This window comes from Bos mutus, chromosome 26 (genome assembly GCF_027580195.1).
Source record: "Bos mutus isolate GX-2022 chromosome 26, NWIPB_WYAK_1.1, whole genome shotgun sequence".
In the NCBI taxonomy this organism is placed as follows: Eukaryota; Metazoa; Chordata; class Mammalia; order Artiodactyla; family Bovidae; genus Bos; species Bos mutus.
Genome location: NC_091642.1, coordinates 17,498,249 through 17,514,301, shown reverse-complemented (window position 1 = coordinate 17,514,301; position 16,053 = coordinate 17,498,249). Strand labels below are relative to the sequence as shown.

The 16,053-nt window shown below is 44.8% G+C and overlaps 1 protein-coding gene across 1 annotated transcript; it reads left to right on the top strand.

Annotated features, from left to right (window-relative positions):
• The first annotated feature begins 2,394 nt into the window (after nucleotides 1-2,394).
• On the top strand, nucleotides 2,395-5,460 carry ADRB1 (adrenoceptor beta 1). The gene has a single exon (XM_070363508.1). It carries the CDS (start codon nucleotides 2,537-2,539, stop codon nucleotides 4,079-4,081), a length of 1,545 nt encoding a protein of 514 aa, XP_070219609.1. The 5' UTR covers nucleotides 2,395-2,536; the 3' UTR covers nucleotides 4,082-5,460.
• Nucleotides 5,461-16,053: the final 10,593 nt, after the last annotated feature.

The window sequence follows — 16,053 nt, the reverse complement described above, 5'->3', positions numbered from 1 at the left end:
TGGTACTATGGTAATGCTAGTGGCATCCAGGCGTCTGCACTGAATCTCTGCAGCCAAGTTCAGGCCTTATCACTCACAGAAATGCAATCCCTTTGCCCTTCAGGGGCCCTTAAAATTGTCACACAATATTCCGGTAACACCACTTGCCAGAAAGATGGCGCCCAATAGAAAGTGGCCTTCCCCACATTCCCTACATTTCATTGCATGGCCCAGTATTCAGAATCCTGCCGCCTTAAATTCTGCTTTTTCCAACCCCTTGGCTGACTGACCCTTGAGGGTGGGAATAGAATAAAGTCAGAAGAGGACACAGGTTTGCAGAGACTTGGGTAACTAGTGCTCTCTGGGCACCTACACTGAACTTAGGGTGCAGATCTCCAACCCCCTCTTTCTAGCCCTCTCCTTCCCTTGATTCCCCTTCTCAAGCTTCCCAACTGGCAGAACTAGGCTGACAAGTCCTAGGCCAGGGATGAACAAGTAATTCACCCACACCCACCCACTGATGATCAAATTTGAGCCTAAAGCAAATTTATATGTTTGGATAAAGAAAAGTTGGGCTTCCCTAGTAGCTCAGAGACCCGTCTTCAATCCTTGGATGGGGAAGATCACCTAGAGAAGGAAATGGCAACCCACTCTAGTATTCTTGCCTGGAAAATCCCATGGGCAGAGGAGCCTCGTGGGCTACAGTCCATGGGGTCGCAAGAGTCAGACACAACTTAGATACTAAACCACCACCATAGCTTAAAACTGTTTGACTTTATAAACTGAATACACATTGCTGTTAGCTCTTGACTTAGGGAGCTCTCTCCAAGGTAAGAAAGCTAGTCTTTTTATTCCAATGCTAGAAGGATGTGTGAGCATTATGTAACATTTTCATGCACCCTTAAGTGGGTAATTAGAAGCTGTTTACTTCTCAGGATTCAATTAAAAGCCTTTTATTTTCAAGGCTGAGTTGAGAACTCCTTCTGTGGTGGAATTAGACAGGGGGCTTACACACCTTTGGCTACATTGTGTGTTGATGGTGACTGTCCTGTAGGTAGGTCCCCACATATAGTCACACCACTGCAGAGCTAACGACTCACTAATTTTAAACGCATTCAGCTGCCAACCCAACAGCCTTTGATATAACTTTAAATGCTATTGGATTTTAATCTTCTTGAGTATTTATATATTTTTTCTTCTCTCATCCCTCCAAAATTAATCCTAGAGTTTTGAGAATCTGGGAACTTGGGCAAAGGAGAAGGCAATGTAGCAGACCAAGAAATTTGAAATCTCAATTCACTACTGTGTCACCCAAAGACAATGTACCTTTTTTGTTTGCACTGACCCAGATCAAGTCATACAATCACGTGAGTAACAGAACACAAAATCCAGGTGTTATTACTGAACACCAAAAGTCTGAAAAGTAATTAAACGTGTTCTAGCTTCCGTGGCGGTGTCATTTACTCCAACATGCCTATGTCCTTAAGCCTCTCTGTTTACATTACCGGCACACACTGTTGCACCATACCCACACATCCATCAGCTGGGACCCAGGAGAGTGTGTTTTTCCAACTGATCCTTAGCATTAGCTGTCAGCTGCACAAACCTTCCCTTCCTTTCTGCATCTGCTGCCCTGGAATGACAGAAGCTTCTTGCAAGAATAGCTCCCGGGGAGCGTTCCTGACAGATGCGCGCTCTGCTCTAGCAAGGCGCTCGCTGGAAAGTTTCTTCTAACCGCTCACACCCGCCTCCGATCCGATCCCCGAGCTGGCAGGACGCGAGCTGGCTGGGACTCCTCTTGACAGAGGAAGGGCTGTCACACCCTCCTAGGCTGCCCAATACAAGAAACAATCTTGCAGCCAGACTCCTCCACCCCCAGCGAACAGACCGAACAGAGCGGTCCAACAGACCGCTCTGGTGTTTCGAGAACACCGAAGTCCCCTCCCTGCTATAGGGAACACGCGCTCTGCTCTGCAGGAAACCTGGGCACTGGAGGTAGATGGGATGGGTGGCTGAGGGTAGAGCCGGGGCGCAGGAGGAAACCAAACGCCGGAGGCAAACGGGGCGCAGGAGAGGGGAGATTGGGGGCCGCGGGAGGGGGCAGGGTGGAAGCCGGGCGCGATTGGGAGCCGAGGGGAACTGGGCACTGGAGCCAAGCGGGCTCTGGAAGGGACGCGCGGGCAGGAACCCGCGAGCGCCGGGGAGGCGCTTGCTTGGCGATCTGCCCCGGACTCCCTAAAGCCGCAGAACCGCCGGTGGAGGCGGGGTGCGAGGAGTTGGCGGGGCCCGGGAGAGGGGGGGTGTGGGGGGGAACCAGAGAGGGGCGTGCCTTCGCCAGGATTGGCTGCAGGAGCCTGACGCGAGGCCCCGGGGGTTGGCTCGGGGGAGTGGGAGCCGGGTGGGGTGGGTGCTGGGTGCCGGGGCTGCGGGCTCCGCGAGCTCAGAAACATGCTGAGGTCCCGGCAGCTGTTCCAGCAGCGACAGCGGCTCCAGCAGCAGCGGCGGCGGCGGCGGCGGCGACAGCGCACGGCTCCGGCGGGGAAGGCGCCCGGCGCCCATGCCTCCGGCCCCGCGCCGCGGCTGCCCTGACCTGGCCGCGACCTCCCTCCGCGCGCCCCGCCGCTTGGGCCTCTGGGGGGGTTCCCCAATCGCGGCCCAACTCCGCCACACCCCTCTCCCCAGGCCTCCGCAGCTCGGCATGGGCGCGGGGGCGCTCGCCCTGGGCGCCTCCGAGCCCTGCAACCTGTCATCGGCCGCGCCGGTCCCCGACGGCGCGGCCACGGCGGCGCGGCTGCTAGTTCCCGCGTCGCCGCCCGCCTCGCTGCTGACCTCGGCCAGCGAGGGACCCCCACTGCCGTCGCAGCAGTGGACGGCCGGCATGGGCCTGCTGATGGCATTCATCGTGCTACTCATCGTGGCGGGCAACGTGCTGGTGATCGTGGCCATCGCCAAGACACCGCGGCTGCAGACGCTCACCAACCTCTTCATCATGTCGCTGGCCAGCGCAGATCTGGTCATGGGTCTGCTGGTAGTGCCGTTTGGAGCCACCATCGTGGTGTGGGGCCGCTGGGAGTATGGCTCCTTCTTCTGCGAGCTCTGGACCTCGGTGGACGTACTGTGCGTGACGGCCAGCATCGAGACCCTGTGTGTCATCGCCCTGGACCGCTACCTCGCCATCACGTCGCCCTTCCGCTACCAGAGCCTGCTGACCCGCGCGCGGGCGCGGGCCCTCGTGTGCACCGTGTGGGCCATCTCGGCGCTGGTGTCCTTCCTGCCCATCTTCATGCAGTGGTGGCGGGACAAGGACGCCAAGGCGAGCGGATGCTACAACGACCCCGAGTGCTGCGACTTCATCATCAACGAGGGCTACGCGATCACCTCTTCCGTCGTCTCCTTCTACGTGCCCCTGTGCATCATGGCCTTCGTGTACCTGCGGGTGTTCCGCGAGGCCCAGAAGCAGGTGAAGAAGATCGACAGCTGCGAGCGCCGCTTCCTCAGCGGCCCCGCGCGGCTGCCCTCGCCCGCGCCCTCGCCCGGGCCCCCGCTCCCTGCCGCCACGGTGGCCAACGGGCGCGCCAACAAGCGGCGGCCCTCGCGCCTCGTGGCCCTGCGCGAGCAGAAGGCACTCAAGACGCTGGGCATCATCATGGGCGTGTTCACGCTCTGCTGGCTGCCCTTCTTCCTAGCCAACGTGGTGAAGGCCTTCCACCGCGACCTGGTGCCCGACCGCCTCTTCGTCTTCTTCAACTGGCTGGGCTACGCCAACTCGGCCTTCAACCCCATCATCTACTGCCGCAGCCCCGACTTCCGCAAGGCCTTCCAGCGCCTGCTCTGCTGCGCGCGCCGGGCCGCCTGTGGGAGCCACGCGGCCGCCGGGGACCCGCCGCGCGCCTTGGGCTGCCTGGCGGTGGCCCGGCCGTCGCCGTCTCCCGGGGCCGCCTCGGACGACGACGACGACGACGACGAAGACGACGTCGGGGCCGCGCCGCCCGTGCGTCTGCTGGAGCCCTGGGCTGGCTACAACGGGGGGGCGGCGGCGAACAGCGACTCGAGCCCGGACGAGTCAAGCCGCGCGGGCTGCGCCTCGGAATCCAAGGTGTAGGGCCGGGCGCCCCTCCCCGCCTTCCCCGGCTTCCCGAGTCAGGGCGCGGGCTGTGCGCTCCAGGAGCAAGAGAACCCGGGAGCCCTGAACCGCTTCCCCGGGAAAGAGGTCTGTGTTTACTCGAGACCGAAAGCAGGTGAACTCGAATCCCGCGAACCTCGTCTGCATCATCCAAGGGCAAATAGGAAAGCCACGGACCGTCGCACAGAAAGGAAAGTTTGGGGAAAGGTGGGAGAAGTTTGGGGAGGGGTGGGAGAGTGGCCTGCTGATGGTTCTTGGGGTTCTTTTTCCAGTTTGTGGCCCGGCCTTCTTCTTGTGTGTGCGTGTGATGCATCTTTAGATTCTCTCCTCCCCCCCGCCCCCACCCCGCCACGTGGCTTTTAACACTTTCTGCGATGACTGGGAAGGGAAGGGAGAAGCGTTAGGAGATAAAAGTCTCTCGACTTCGCTTCCATCCCATTCCCGGGAACAGGAGCGGTCAGCCAGAGAGAGAGGAGAGAGAATGACACTTTCTCAGGACGTTGCTTCCTTTTGCTTTTCAGAGAAATTGCATTTTAATTTCTGAGGAATGATTTCTCCTGTTCTGAAAGCCGAGGGCAAGGATGGATGCAAAAATCGCGTTTCAGGAAGTTTTATGCTCTTCTTGGAACAAGCCTCACCTTGATTCCCTTTCGGAGGGCAAGCGGGCTGTCCCTGAACGCCTCCTCGGTGGTCAGGCTGAGGGGTTCCTACCTCACTCACACTGTGCACATTGCACAGCCAGATAGAAAGACTTGTTTATATTAAACAGCTTATTTATGTATCAATATTAGTTGGAAGGACCAGGCGCTGAGCCTTTGTGACATGTGACTCTGTCCATTGAAGACAGGACAGAAAAAGGAAAAAGAAAAAAGGAAACAATTCAGATTACTGCACATGTGGTATAAACAAAAAATCAAAACAAAAAAGCCGTGATTCAAAGTGGCATTTTTTTGCACAGTATTAGGAACTGTAAAGTCCACAGAAGACGTTATTTGCACAAAAAGAAATTAAATATTTTTTAATGGGGGTGGGGTGGGGCAGATCTTAAAAACTAAAATAAAATTCAGACTCTATCTCTGTTGTCTGTTATGTTATTGAGCTAGCGATTTATTGGAAAAATACCTTTTTATACTCTTTTATCATGGTACTGTATCCATATTATAAAAAATTATCTTAAGGATTTTTTTTATTATTTTTTTATGTCCAAAGGCACACGTGAATCTGCTGGTGAAATTTAGCACTTGTGTGTAAATACTATTTCCTCTGTGTGCTTTACCAAGTATTTATACTCTGGTGCAACTAACTACTATGTGAGGAATTTGTCCATGTGCAATAAATACCAGTGAAGCACAAAAAAAGATTATGTACTGTGTGTCTGTAAGGGGGGTCAGTGATAATGGAAAAGACAGTTTGTTTTGTTCGAAATATAGACTGGATTTCCCATAGAGCTCTTTTAATAGCTTTTCATGACTCAAGAGCATAGCAAAATGCCTCTAAACCAAATAAGGCGTGCACCTACTGAGAGCTGCAGACTTGCCCTACATTTTCACAGCCGGTTTCAGAATATTCTAGACTACTTGGAGGTGTTTTCAAGATCCCATCTGCCACACTTGACTTAAGAAGTAACATTTGGGTTTGTGCATCTTCTTAAAAAAAAAAAAAAAAATTGAGTCAGGTAGCTCAGCTGCAACGTCAGACAACTCAGGAAAGGAGACCAGCCTGTGGAACCATCACTGCCTGCTTGGAATTTGGTAAGTGGCATTCACGGCTGGCTTTTGTTTTCCAACAGAAGATCGCAGCCTGGAGGTGTACCCATGTATCCAGGGACTGTTTAGAATGCAAAATGCTTTACTGGTTAAGTGAAAATTCATAAAAGAGCCTTGAAGTAAAGACTTTTCTCTTGTGTGATTAAATAGACCATTTCAGTGGAAATTCTGGCTGGGCAGGTAACTGGGAGAAGTAAATCTGAAGTTTTAAATTTTCCTAACAAGGTTATGACACCCTCAATGGATAGTTTTCCTAAAATTAGTTCCTAAGGAAAGTATAGTGAAATTCTATCTTGTGATTAATTCTGCATTCTCCAAAATAACTTCAAGTATTTCTCTTTGTATTTTTAAACAAGCTTTTCATGATCGTATAGTAAGGAAACCAAAGTGAAGAGTACAAAGTTCTGGCTTATACCGAGATGAAACATAAACAAACTCTTCTCTACCAAGGAAAGTCAAGACCAATTATCCTTTTTCTGTAATGAGATATTCTAAGGACCAGGACAGAGGAGAGTCTTCTGAGAAAGGTTAATGTTGCCGATGTTTTAAGAGACCAGCGGAAAGTTGCATGAACAGTAGCCATTTCAACAAAAGCTGCTATGAAGTTTAACCCCTTTCTCCAGGAGGAAAAAAAGGGGGGAGGAGTGGAGCAGGAGATGGCAAGACTTACTTAAAAATAGAAAGATAAATACTTGAAGAATCGTATTTTGGAGAACGTAAAAATCAATTTTTATCCTTTCCCCAAGGAACAAATACTGTCCATTTCTATCCTCCCTTCCCCCAGAGTATGTAAGTCACATTTTCTTAGGGATTTTGTTCCTCTTTATTTTAAATCACACAAGATTAATAGACAATGTCCGGTTTCATCTGAAGAAACACTCAAATACCAGGTAATGCTTCACTTTCCTGTTTTGTCTAGATAAGTCTTTACATTTAAATAAATTTTTCCAGCCCCAAACTTACATATAGATCTGTCAAACTTTAGGTCTCAAAATCACAAAAGTCCTATAAACTTTAATAACAAATATAAATATATATATATATATATGGATATATATATATATATAAGTAACTGTTTAGTATACAGATCTAAACTCTTTAGTGAGTTAGAGGAAACCACTATAATTCTGGGGCCAACTTATATGTTGTTTAGTTGCTAAGTCATGTCTGACTCTGTGACCCCACAGACTGTAGCCCACCAGGCTCCTCTGTCCATGGGATCTCCCAAGGCAAGAATATTGGAGTCAGTTGCCATTTCCTTCTCCAGGGAATCTTCTCAACCCAGGGATGGAACCCATATCTCCTGCACTGGCAGGCAGATTCTTTACCACTGAGCCACCCTATCAACCAATGTTGTTTTGAAGAAGACATTGACTTGTCGTAGAAATGTAGGAACCTGGGCTGCCAATCCACATAGCTATGGCATTTGGAAGAGAAAACTGTCCATCCTGTTTAATCTGTTGTGACCATGCACAACAGAAGTGACAGGAGGGAGTTAGTGAGCAGGCAGAAAAATCAACCTTACCCCCTAGGTTTGTGTGTAACAGTACCGAAGGCATAAACCTTAAAATTAAAACAGTGAACATGTGACCAGGATTCACTGACTTGCTGCATTTGAGATTATGCTTTGGTTGCACACTGTAAAGTTCTCCGGATATGACATGACGATATTCCAGCTTCTATAAATTCTCCCTCCAGTGTAGGAATGTATACTTAGTATAGCAGATAGCTTCATCCTTTGGTGAGCTTGCCAATATAAAACTTTGCAAATAAAGCTTATTTTTTCAGTCTAGGCTTTCTTTGGAACTGGAATTATTAGTAACTTCTAAGCGGCTATTGTGAAACCTTTCCTTGTTAAGCACATTTTCCTAGCTTATTTTAATTTCTCATTTTGTTGAACGTGCTGACTTCCTCTGGCAATATGTAAAATTGCCAGGCGGAAATTCTGCACTCAACGCCTCAGGATGATATTAGCAGTCAAATTTTGAGCAAGAGCTTCTAAGCAACAGTCAAAATGAAAATTATTAAGTTTTGCTATCATTTGTGAAAGACTTGAAAAAAAAGTTGTTGTTTTTTTTTTTAACAAAGCTGGATCTATTAGTTCTCTGGAAGGAAAAAAATGTTAACCTTAGCTGTAATTCAAATTAAACACATTGGCACAGATAATTTAGTTTTATTTGTACATTTCTGGTATAATGTGCTGAGAAATACTAATTCTTTTGACTCCCTGCCAATTTGCTACTAATCAAAACGGAGAAGATATGCACTGTTTGGATTATACCTAAAAATAGTTGTGCTGCAGTCACATCAGCAAATGGAATTAAATTAATTTCGCTTTCTTCTCCTGCACACACACCCTCCACATTATTTAAATTTCCATCTCGAATACTGCTTTTGAATCTCATAGTCTGTGAATGTGTCCCAAATTGCACTGCTACATTGCAATTATTTTAAAGCAAATTCTGTCAAACTACTTTTCAAGAAGTACACCTCTCCTGAAATTCCAATTTCTACCCTGCTCTCATTTAAAGAGTCTCTACTAAATAGTCCATATAATGTAATCAAAGAAGTATTAATACTATGAATAGATACTTTGTGGATTAATTTACCTTCCAATAGTCTTTTTAACATTTCATGGGAGGAGGGAGAGGGTTTCTGAATCAGTAAGACTTGGGTATTTGATGGAGCAGTTAATAAGCTTTCAAATGCAATTGCTCCAATGATAGACTGGAAAACAGCTGCTCCAAGGAGAAGCTGACACTATTCTGGCAATATTAGAGCATGATCTCAGCAGTCATCTTAGCAGTACCCAAGGAAACCTGGAAAGTCACCGTCTACACTCCTTACACCTTTGTCTCACTTTCACGTTGCCTTCATTCTGAACGCACCTCCATCTTCTGTACCTGAGAGAGTTCTAGTCTTGGACCAACCACATACTCACCAGCCCGTCTCTTGAGCATGTCTTCATTTCCTCTTGAATGAACTAGAACCATCTAGAACATTTAGTTCTAGATAAATTTGTCTTCCTAGAAGCATTAAAATCTCATGAACGGTTTCCTAAAACTCTTGATTTTCAACATCTCTCAATACTTAGAATTGTTGTTTTCTTCTCGCTCAACATTCCCTGGCTCATAGCTTTTATTAGTATCAGCAAGAGTACACTGTTTTCTTCCTGTTTATGACATAGAACTTACCTCTGGTGCATTTTAAATGTCTGAAGTTTGGATTTCTTCTTGAGAATTTCAGAGTTGCTCATAATTATGAGTAGAAAAAAATTTAAACTCTTGTCTGTACCTTTCCTATAAAAAGTCTTCATGTTGAGTTTAATATTTGGGATGTGGGGCTTTCTTAACAGACTTTATTTTCCTGTTTATCTCTATTTTTCGGTTAACTTATGACCTTGTCAGTTTTTCGGCATCCTGATTGCAAAAGATAACATGAGCTATTCCACCTTCAATTATTTTGTAAATTAGTTTTCCTAATCATTATTAAGCTAGCTGATTTAAGGGAATTGTGGGTAAATTTCTACCAGAGGAGCTCAGAAAACTTGTTCAAGCAGACAGTCTAAAAAGACTGGCTGTTCTGGCTCCTCTGTATTTACTGCTGTGCCCAGTGACCTTGGGGAAGTTAGTTGGTTTCCCTGCTGCTCAAGTTCACTTCCCACAAAGCCTGACTATTAACCTTTGTTTGTAAATCCCTTTGAGATGCTCTGATAGAAGGAGTTCATAGATTTGCAAAGTCTATCATTACTAATACTTCCTCCTGACCTTCTTTTCCCTTTCCCTGCAACTCCACCCACAAAATCCCTGTTTTTCTTTAAGTGAAAAGAACAACTAAGAATAGCAAAAATACACATAATACCCCATGCATCCCAACAAACAGTCCTTCACTTATTATTATACTTAAAAGTCCACAAAAACCACAACTGAATAAAATAATCTTCCCAAACATCGGATTAGAAAACTTGTTTGCTCTATGCTAAGGAAAAGTGGCTGTTTAATGATTCTGAACCCACAGCCACTTTAAGAAAAGTAAGTCAATTTGGAAAGTTACTCAACTCTACTGATTTTGCATTGAGTCGTAAAGGGTAAAAGCAACTCTCTAGATGGTTCCCCTTTTCCTGGAAGAGCAATTCAGAGATGAACAGTGCTGAGAGCAATGGCAGTCTGTGTTTTTGTTTACCTCTTTGTGACTTGCAGAGCATTGAGTTTCTTTGTTCCCAACTTAATAAACTGACAAACCTACAGGAACTTACTGACTTAAAATATCTGTTATGCTAACTATAGAAACTCACCTACAATCTTGAGGTCCTAGTTAAAAATGCTTTTAAACAGTAAACATTAATGTCCCAATGACATTTTCTGCACTGCAGAGATTTTTTTCTAAAGCCATTCAAGGTAACGGTTTAATAAGATGCTCTTATAAGGAATTTCTTGTGCTTAAATGATTCTATGGTCAATCTTGAAATAATGTGTGGGGTTTTTTTTTTCCCCTTAGAAAAGGCATAACTAAGTAAAATAAATTGAAGAAATTTTGGCATGGGAAGGACCTTGATAGGTAAACACCACCATACTATATATAAAACAAATAATCAACAAGGACCTACTGTGTAGCACAGGGAACTCTACTCAGTATTTTCCAATAACCTATATGGGAAAAGAATCTAAAAAGAATGCAAATATGTATGTGTATGTGTGTGTGTGTGTGTGTGTGTTTGTGTAACTGAATCACTTTGCCGTACACCTGAAAATAATACACTGTAAGTCAAATATATTACAATATAAAATAAAAATTAGCTTTTTCAAAAAATAAAAGATATGGTCCAAAAAAACCCCAAACACCCCCATACTCAAGAATACCTACAGATCAGCGCAGACCAAGACTGATGTGATTTAATTTGAAGTATAAAGACCTGGGGACTTCCCTGGTAACTCAGCTGGTAAAGAATCTGCCTTCAATGCAGGAGACCCTGGTTTGATTCCTGAGTCAGGAAGATCCCCTGGAGAAGAGAATGGCTACCCATTTCAGTATTCTGCCCAGAGATCCTATGAGAGGAGCCTGGTGGGCTACAGTCCATGGAGTCGCAAAGAGTTGGACACAGCTGAGCAACTAAGCAGAAGCGCCATGATATTAATACATATGAACAACAGGGCCCTCCCCCTCAGCTTTCTATGTGTTAATTCCATTTCCTATTATAACCAACTTCAAATCCTTTCATTCCTCCTGTTGTTCAAATGGGAATCCCATTACTTCCCAGTTACAGGGATTTTTCCTGGCTGGAGACTGGGATGAATTATAGCACAGGGCAGTGTTCAGTGCAGCACCAGACCTGGTGGCACCAACATGTCATCCTTCAGTAACTGTGCTGCTAATTTTTTTCAACATTACCAGGTCACAAAACTCCAAGGATCTGAAAAAATACTGTACCGAGTGACAAAGGGCAATATGAAAATTGTAAGTCCTTATAGTACTGCAAAAGCATTCTTGCAAGCACGGGACAATATCAATTTTACTCAAACCAGGCAACCAGTATAACTCCCTCCCCGAACAGCAAACATTTACAAGTCTCTTCAAACTTTTGGAGTGTTAATATACCTATATGGAGAAATAATTTTTTTCACAATAGAGGTGCTCAGAAGACCCCTGGGCAACTTAACTATTTGAAGGATACCTGTGATTAGTTTTTGAGTTGTGATTCATATGTTTACCTGTTCCTAAAAGATTGAGGGTACTATGTCCTCAGTGACTGTGCTATATGGGGTACATCCCCTGAAAACATTGGGCTTAATACCAGAGCAATCATACTCTGGCTAAGGGGATCAGACACTCACAAGTTAAAAGTGACAAAGAATGAGGCAGATGTGGCTACGTGCCAGACATGTGGCCAAAAAAAAAGGGCTCTAGACCAGCTCTATCTGGTAGAAAACAATGCAAGCTGTAGAGTTCAGGTCCAAGATGGAGGAGTAGGACACACACTCCTTTCCTCCTGCAAGAATACTAAAATCGCAATTGATTGAACAACCATTGATAGGAGGATGCTGGAACCCACCAAAAAAAGATTCCCCATGTCCAAAGACAAAGAAGAAGCAGCAATAAGATGGTAGGAGGGGCGCAGTTCAGTTCAGTTCAGTTTCAGTCGCTCAGTCGTGTCCGACTCTTTGCGACCCCATGAACCGAAGCACACCAGGCCTCCCTATCCATCACCAACTGCTGGAGTCCACCCAAACCCATGTCCATCGAGTTGGTGATGCCATCCAACCATCTCATCCTCTGTCATCCCCTTCTCCTCCTGCCCTCAATCTTTCCCAGCATCAGGGTCTTCTCAAATGAGTCAGCTCTTCGCATCAGGTGGCCAAAGGATTGGAGTTTCAGCTTCAACATCAGTCCCTCCAATAAACACCCAGGACTGATCTCCTTTAGGATGGACTAGTTGGATCTCCTTGCAGTCCAAGGGACTCTCAAGAGTCTTCTCCAACACCACAGTTCAAAAGCATCAATTCTTTGGCGCTCAGCCTTCTTCACAGTCCAACTCTCACATCCATACATGACCACAGGAAAAACCATAGCCTTGACTAGACGGACCTTGGTTGACAAAGTAATGTCTCTGCTTTTTAATATGCTGTCTAGGTTGGAGGGATGCAAACATAATAAAATCAAATCCCGTATCTGCCGAGTGGGCGACCCACAACTGGAGAACAGTAATACCAAAGAAGTTCTCCCACAGTTGTGAAGATTCTGAGCTTTGTGTCAGGCTTCCCAGCCTGGGGATCCTGCAAAGGGACTGAGACCCCCAAGGAATCTGACTTTGCAGGCCAGTGGGGTTTGATTACAGGAATTCCATAGGACTGGAAGAAACAGAGACTCTTGGAGAGTGCAAACAATGCAAGCTGTATAATTGATTTTGTATATCCTAGCAGGCACTTTATTTGAAACTCTTTATTTTATACTGGAGTATACCCAATTAACAAAGTTGTGATGGTTTCAGGTACACAGCAAAGTGACCCAGCCATACATTTACATGCATCTGTCCTCCCCCACTCCAGTACTCTTGCCTGGAAAATCCCATGGACGGAGGAGCCTGGAAGGCTGCAGTCCATGGGGTCGCTGAGGGTTGGACACGACTGAGCGATTTCACTTTCACTTTTCACTTTCATGCATTGGAGACGGAAATGGCAACCCACTCCAGTGTTCTTGCCTGGAGAATCCCAGGGACGGGGAGCCCGGTGGGCTGCCGTCTATGGGGTCGCACAGAGTCGGACACAACTGAAGTGACTTAACAGCAGCAGCATCCTCCCCCAAACTCTGATGGATAGGATGGCATAAACTAGAATTTTGGTGATGTAGTAGATCTTGGATAAGGTGATTAAGTGTTGTGAATAGCCATTCTACAAGAAGCCACAAGGGGAAGAAAACTGCTTAAACAGCAGCACAGAGGTGTAGATAGTTGAGATGAATCTTTAGACAATGACTAGCCAATTGCAGACAGTATATGCATTGATGAAGCAAATAGAAGATGAAATTGGAAAAGTAATTCTAGAGCAGATCAGAATGTTAATGCAAAAGTGTTGATTTCTAAACTTCCCTGAAGCCTGCAGATTGATGAACAAGTGTCATGACACAAGCAGTAGCTGAGAGAGATTGACTTGGTATCAGAGGCAGGACAGCTGACTCTCACATCTTAAACTTCAAAATAATTTTGAGTTAAATAAATTCAATAACCATATTTTATAAATCAAAAGATTAATACTTATATAATCTCATATAGTAAACATGAGCTCATTATTAAATTGGCTTTCTGGCTTTCATATATCAACCCCAGGGGCTGACTCAGAGAAATGCATCCTTAACAAGCATATTTCTTTTTTTTTTTTTCCTTTTGTGTGGCACACAGACTCTTCCTTATATCTCATGAGTTTAGGCGCCCCGTGGCATGTGGGAATCTTAGTCCCTGACCAGGGACCACACCTATGTTCTCTGCATTGGAAGGTGGATCCTTAACCACTGGACCACCATGGGGGTCCCCCAGGCAAGTTTCTGAGAGCATAAGGCCGAGGGCCTGGTAAAGCCAGAAGGTCCTGCCCTCCTTTGGAGGTAAGGTATATGAGCTCAGGTGATTTTTTTCGAGAAAACAGGTAACCAGTCTTGATCAAGTCAAGGTGTCTGACTCCTAAGTCCATCTGTTCTTCATGTCACCAAACCACATGTCTGTTCCCAATAAGACTGGAAGCTCCCTTAGGGTAAAGGCCTCGTCTTTTTATCTTTGACTCTCTAATACCCGATACATTGCCGGGCACAAGGTATGAACTCTGAATTTTCATTGACTGGATTTAGCTGGAGGCAGAGAACCAAGGTCTCTGACTTCTGCAGCAATCTAAGCACAGAGTGTCAGCAGGTCTTGCTAGAGCAGTTCACTGTGAGATGTGATGGAACCCTCCATTTCCTTTGAAATTCAGATTTTTTAAAAAAACTTTTATTTTTTTAAATAAAATTACTCATGAAAACATTCTAAAAATGTACAGTTTTTCATTTTTAACAAAGTATAATAAAATGTAAAACCCCCCAAAACTGAATACTTGACATTTACAATTGAAATTCAAATTAGCAGAATATTAAATATTTACAAAGCTATATCTTTTAAAAGTATTTATAAAGTTATGTGCAATTTTGTAGAACTAACATAAAAGAATGACTCACTCAAAAGTGGAAGAATTCTTCTTCATTCCTAAAAAGAAAATATGTCCAACAGAAGTTGTGAAGATTCTTGAGTACACAGGGTCTTTGGTACTGAGATTGAAATTCAGATTTTCACCATCAGACAAAAATAAGTTTCTCTAAGAAAGGTGCTAAGCCTCAAATTGCAACATATATGGGGCATTCTTTGCTAATGTTACAGGACACCATGAGATTATTTCCCAAATATTTCCAAGAAATGGATTTATTTCTAGAAATCGCACATAGACTACTGGAATGTATTTCAGCAACATAAACTCAGTGAATGTGAAGGCGGTATACCCTGTATGAAAATGTCCATAATTATTCTTTAAAAATAGGCATTTCACTAAAATTGTTAAATAAGGACTCTATGTTCTAGGCTCTGGGTTCAGTTGTCAATGTATAAAATACTTGATTTATTTGTTGTATATTGTATTCTATTTTAAATGGGTTTTTTTCCTTGCCAACTGAAAGATTTATAGCCATTTATCTTACTAGGCTTTACAAGGAAAAAGCCCCTTTCCCCACCCCAAGTTTTATTCCTGAACCCCATCAGTCAATACAGCTAAGAGAATCAAATTCTGTTTCACTGACTTATAGATTTCAGTCTTAAATTTTATTTCTGCATTCCTGTCCTATAAGAAATAACAATATATCTATTAAAAAATGTATTTGGAATAAACAAACATCAGAGCCCTCTCAAAGATTGCATATCTCATGTAAGTCTTTTCCACCTGAAACAGATTCATAATCATTATCTTCCTATCTTAACACAAGAAAGAGTTCATGTTGACTCTTTAGCTGATTTGAGAGAAATTATATGGATTCTTGTCTTTTGACAATGCATTAGGACTTTGCTGGTATACATTTTTTAATGTATGTGTGTACTCAACACTGTAGAGTTCATTTTAAATAGCATTTCATTTTCATTACCTTGCCCAGATTAATGTTTGTAACATACACCTGAAAAATTGGGTAGGGAGGGCAGTAATGTGGAGTCAGATATGAGGAACACACCCAGGGGTGTCATGACCTTCCAGCATTTACAGGTCCTCAGTCTTGAACACTCAGAGACATATTTGGTAAGAATGCATTTCTCTGGATCATCTCCTGAGATTATAGATAACATCAGAGAGCCAGTTTACTGTAACTGTCGTAAACCTATTACACTCCCTTGAACATGATCAGATCTTCTGTCTATACCCAGGGAAGAAAATTATGATCACAAGGTTGCTTAGCAAGCATGGGGTCAGAACGAGGAAACCTGGTTGCAAAACTTAACAGTAAGGGCATCTGGCTAAGGTTTATCCATACATTCACTTCTACCATGCGCTGGAATACCAGAAGTCTGCTGGCTTTTCTCCGACTCTCTTTTCTCCCCTAGATAGGGCATGGATGGGCACTGACAACAGTTGGCTCCCTGTCTCTCTTTTTTCTATCACCAATAGCCACTGCACTCTTCCTTGCCCCAGC

What these genes read in the sequence shown, in the direction of transcription:
- ADRB1 (XM_070363508.1), top strand. Translation starts at nt 2,537, where the DNA reads ATGCCTCCGGCCCCGCGCCGCGGCTGCCCTGACCTGGCCGCGACCTCC.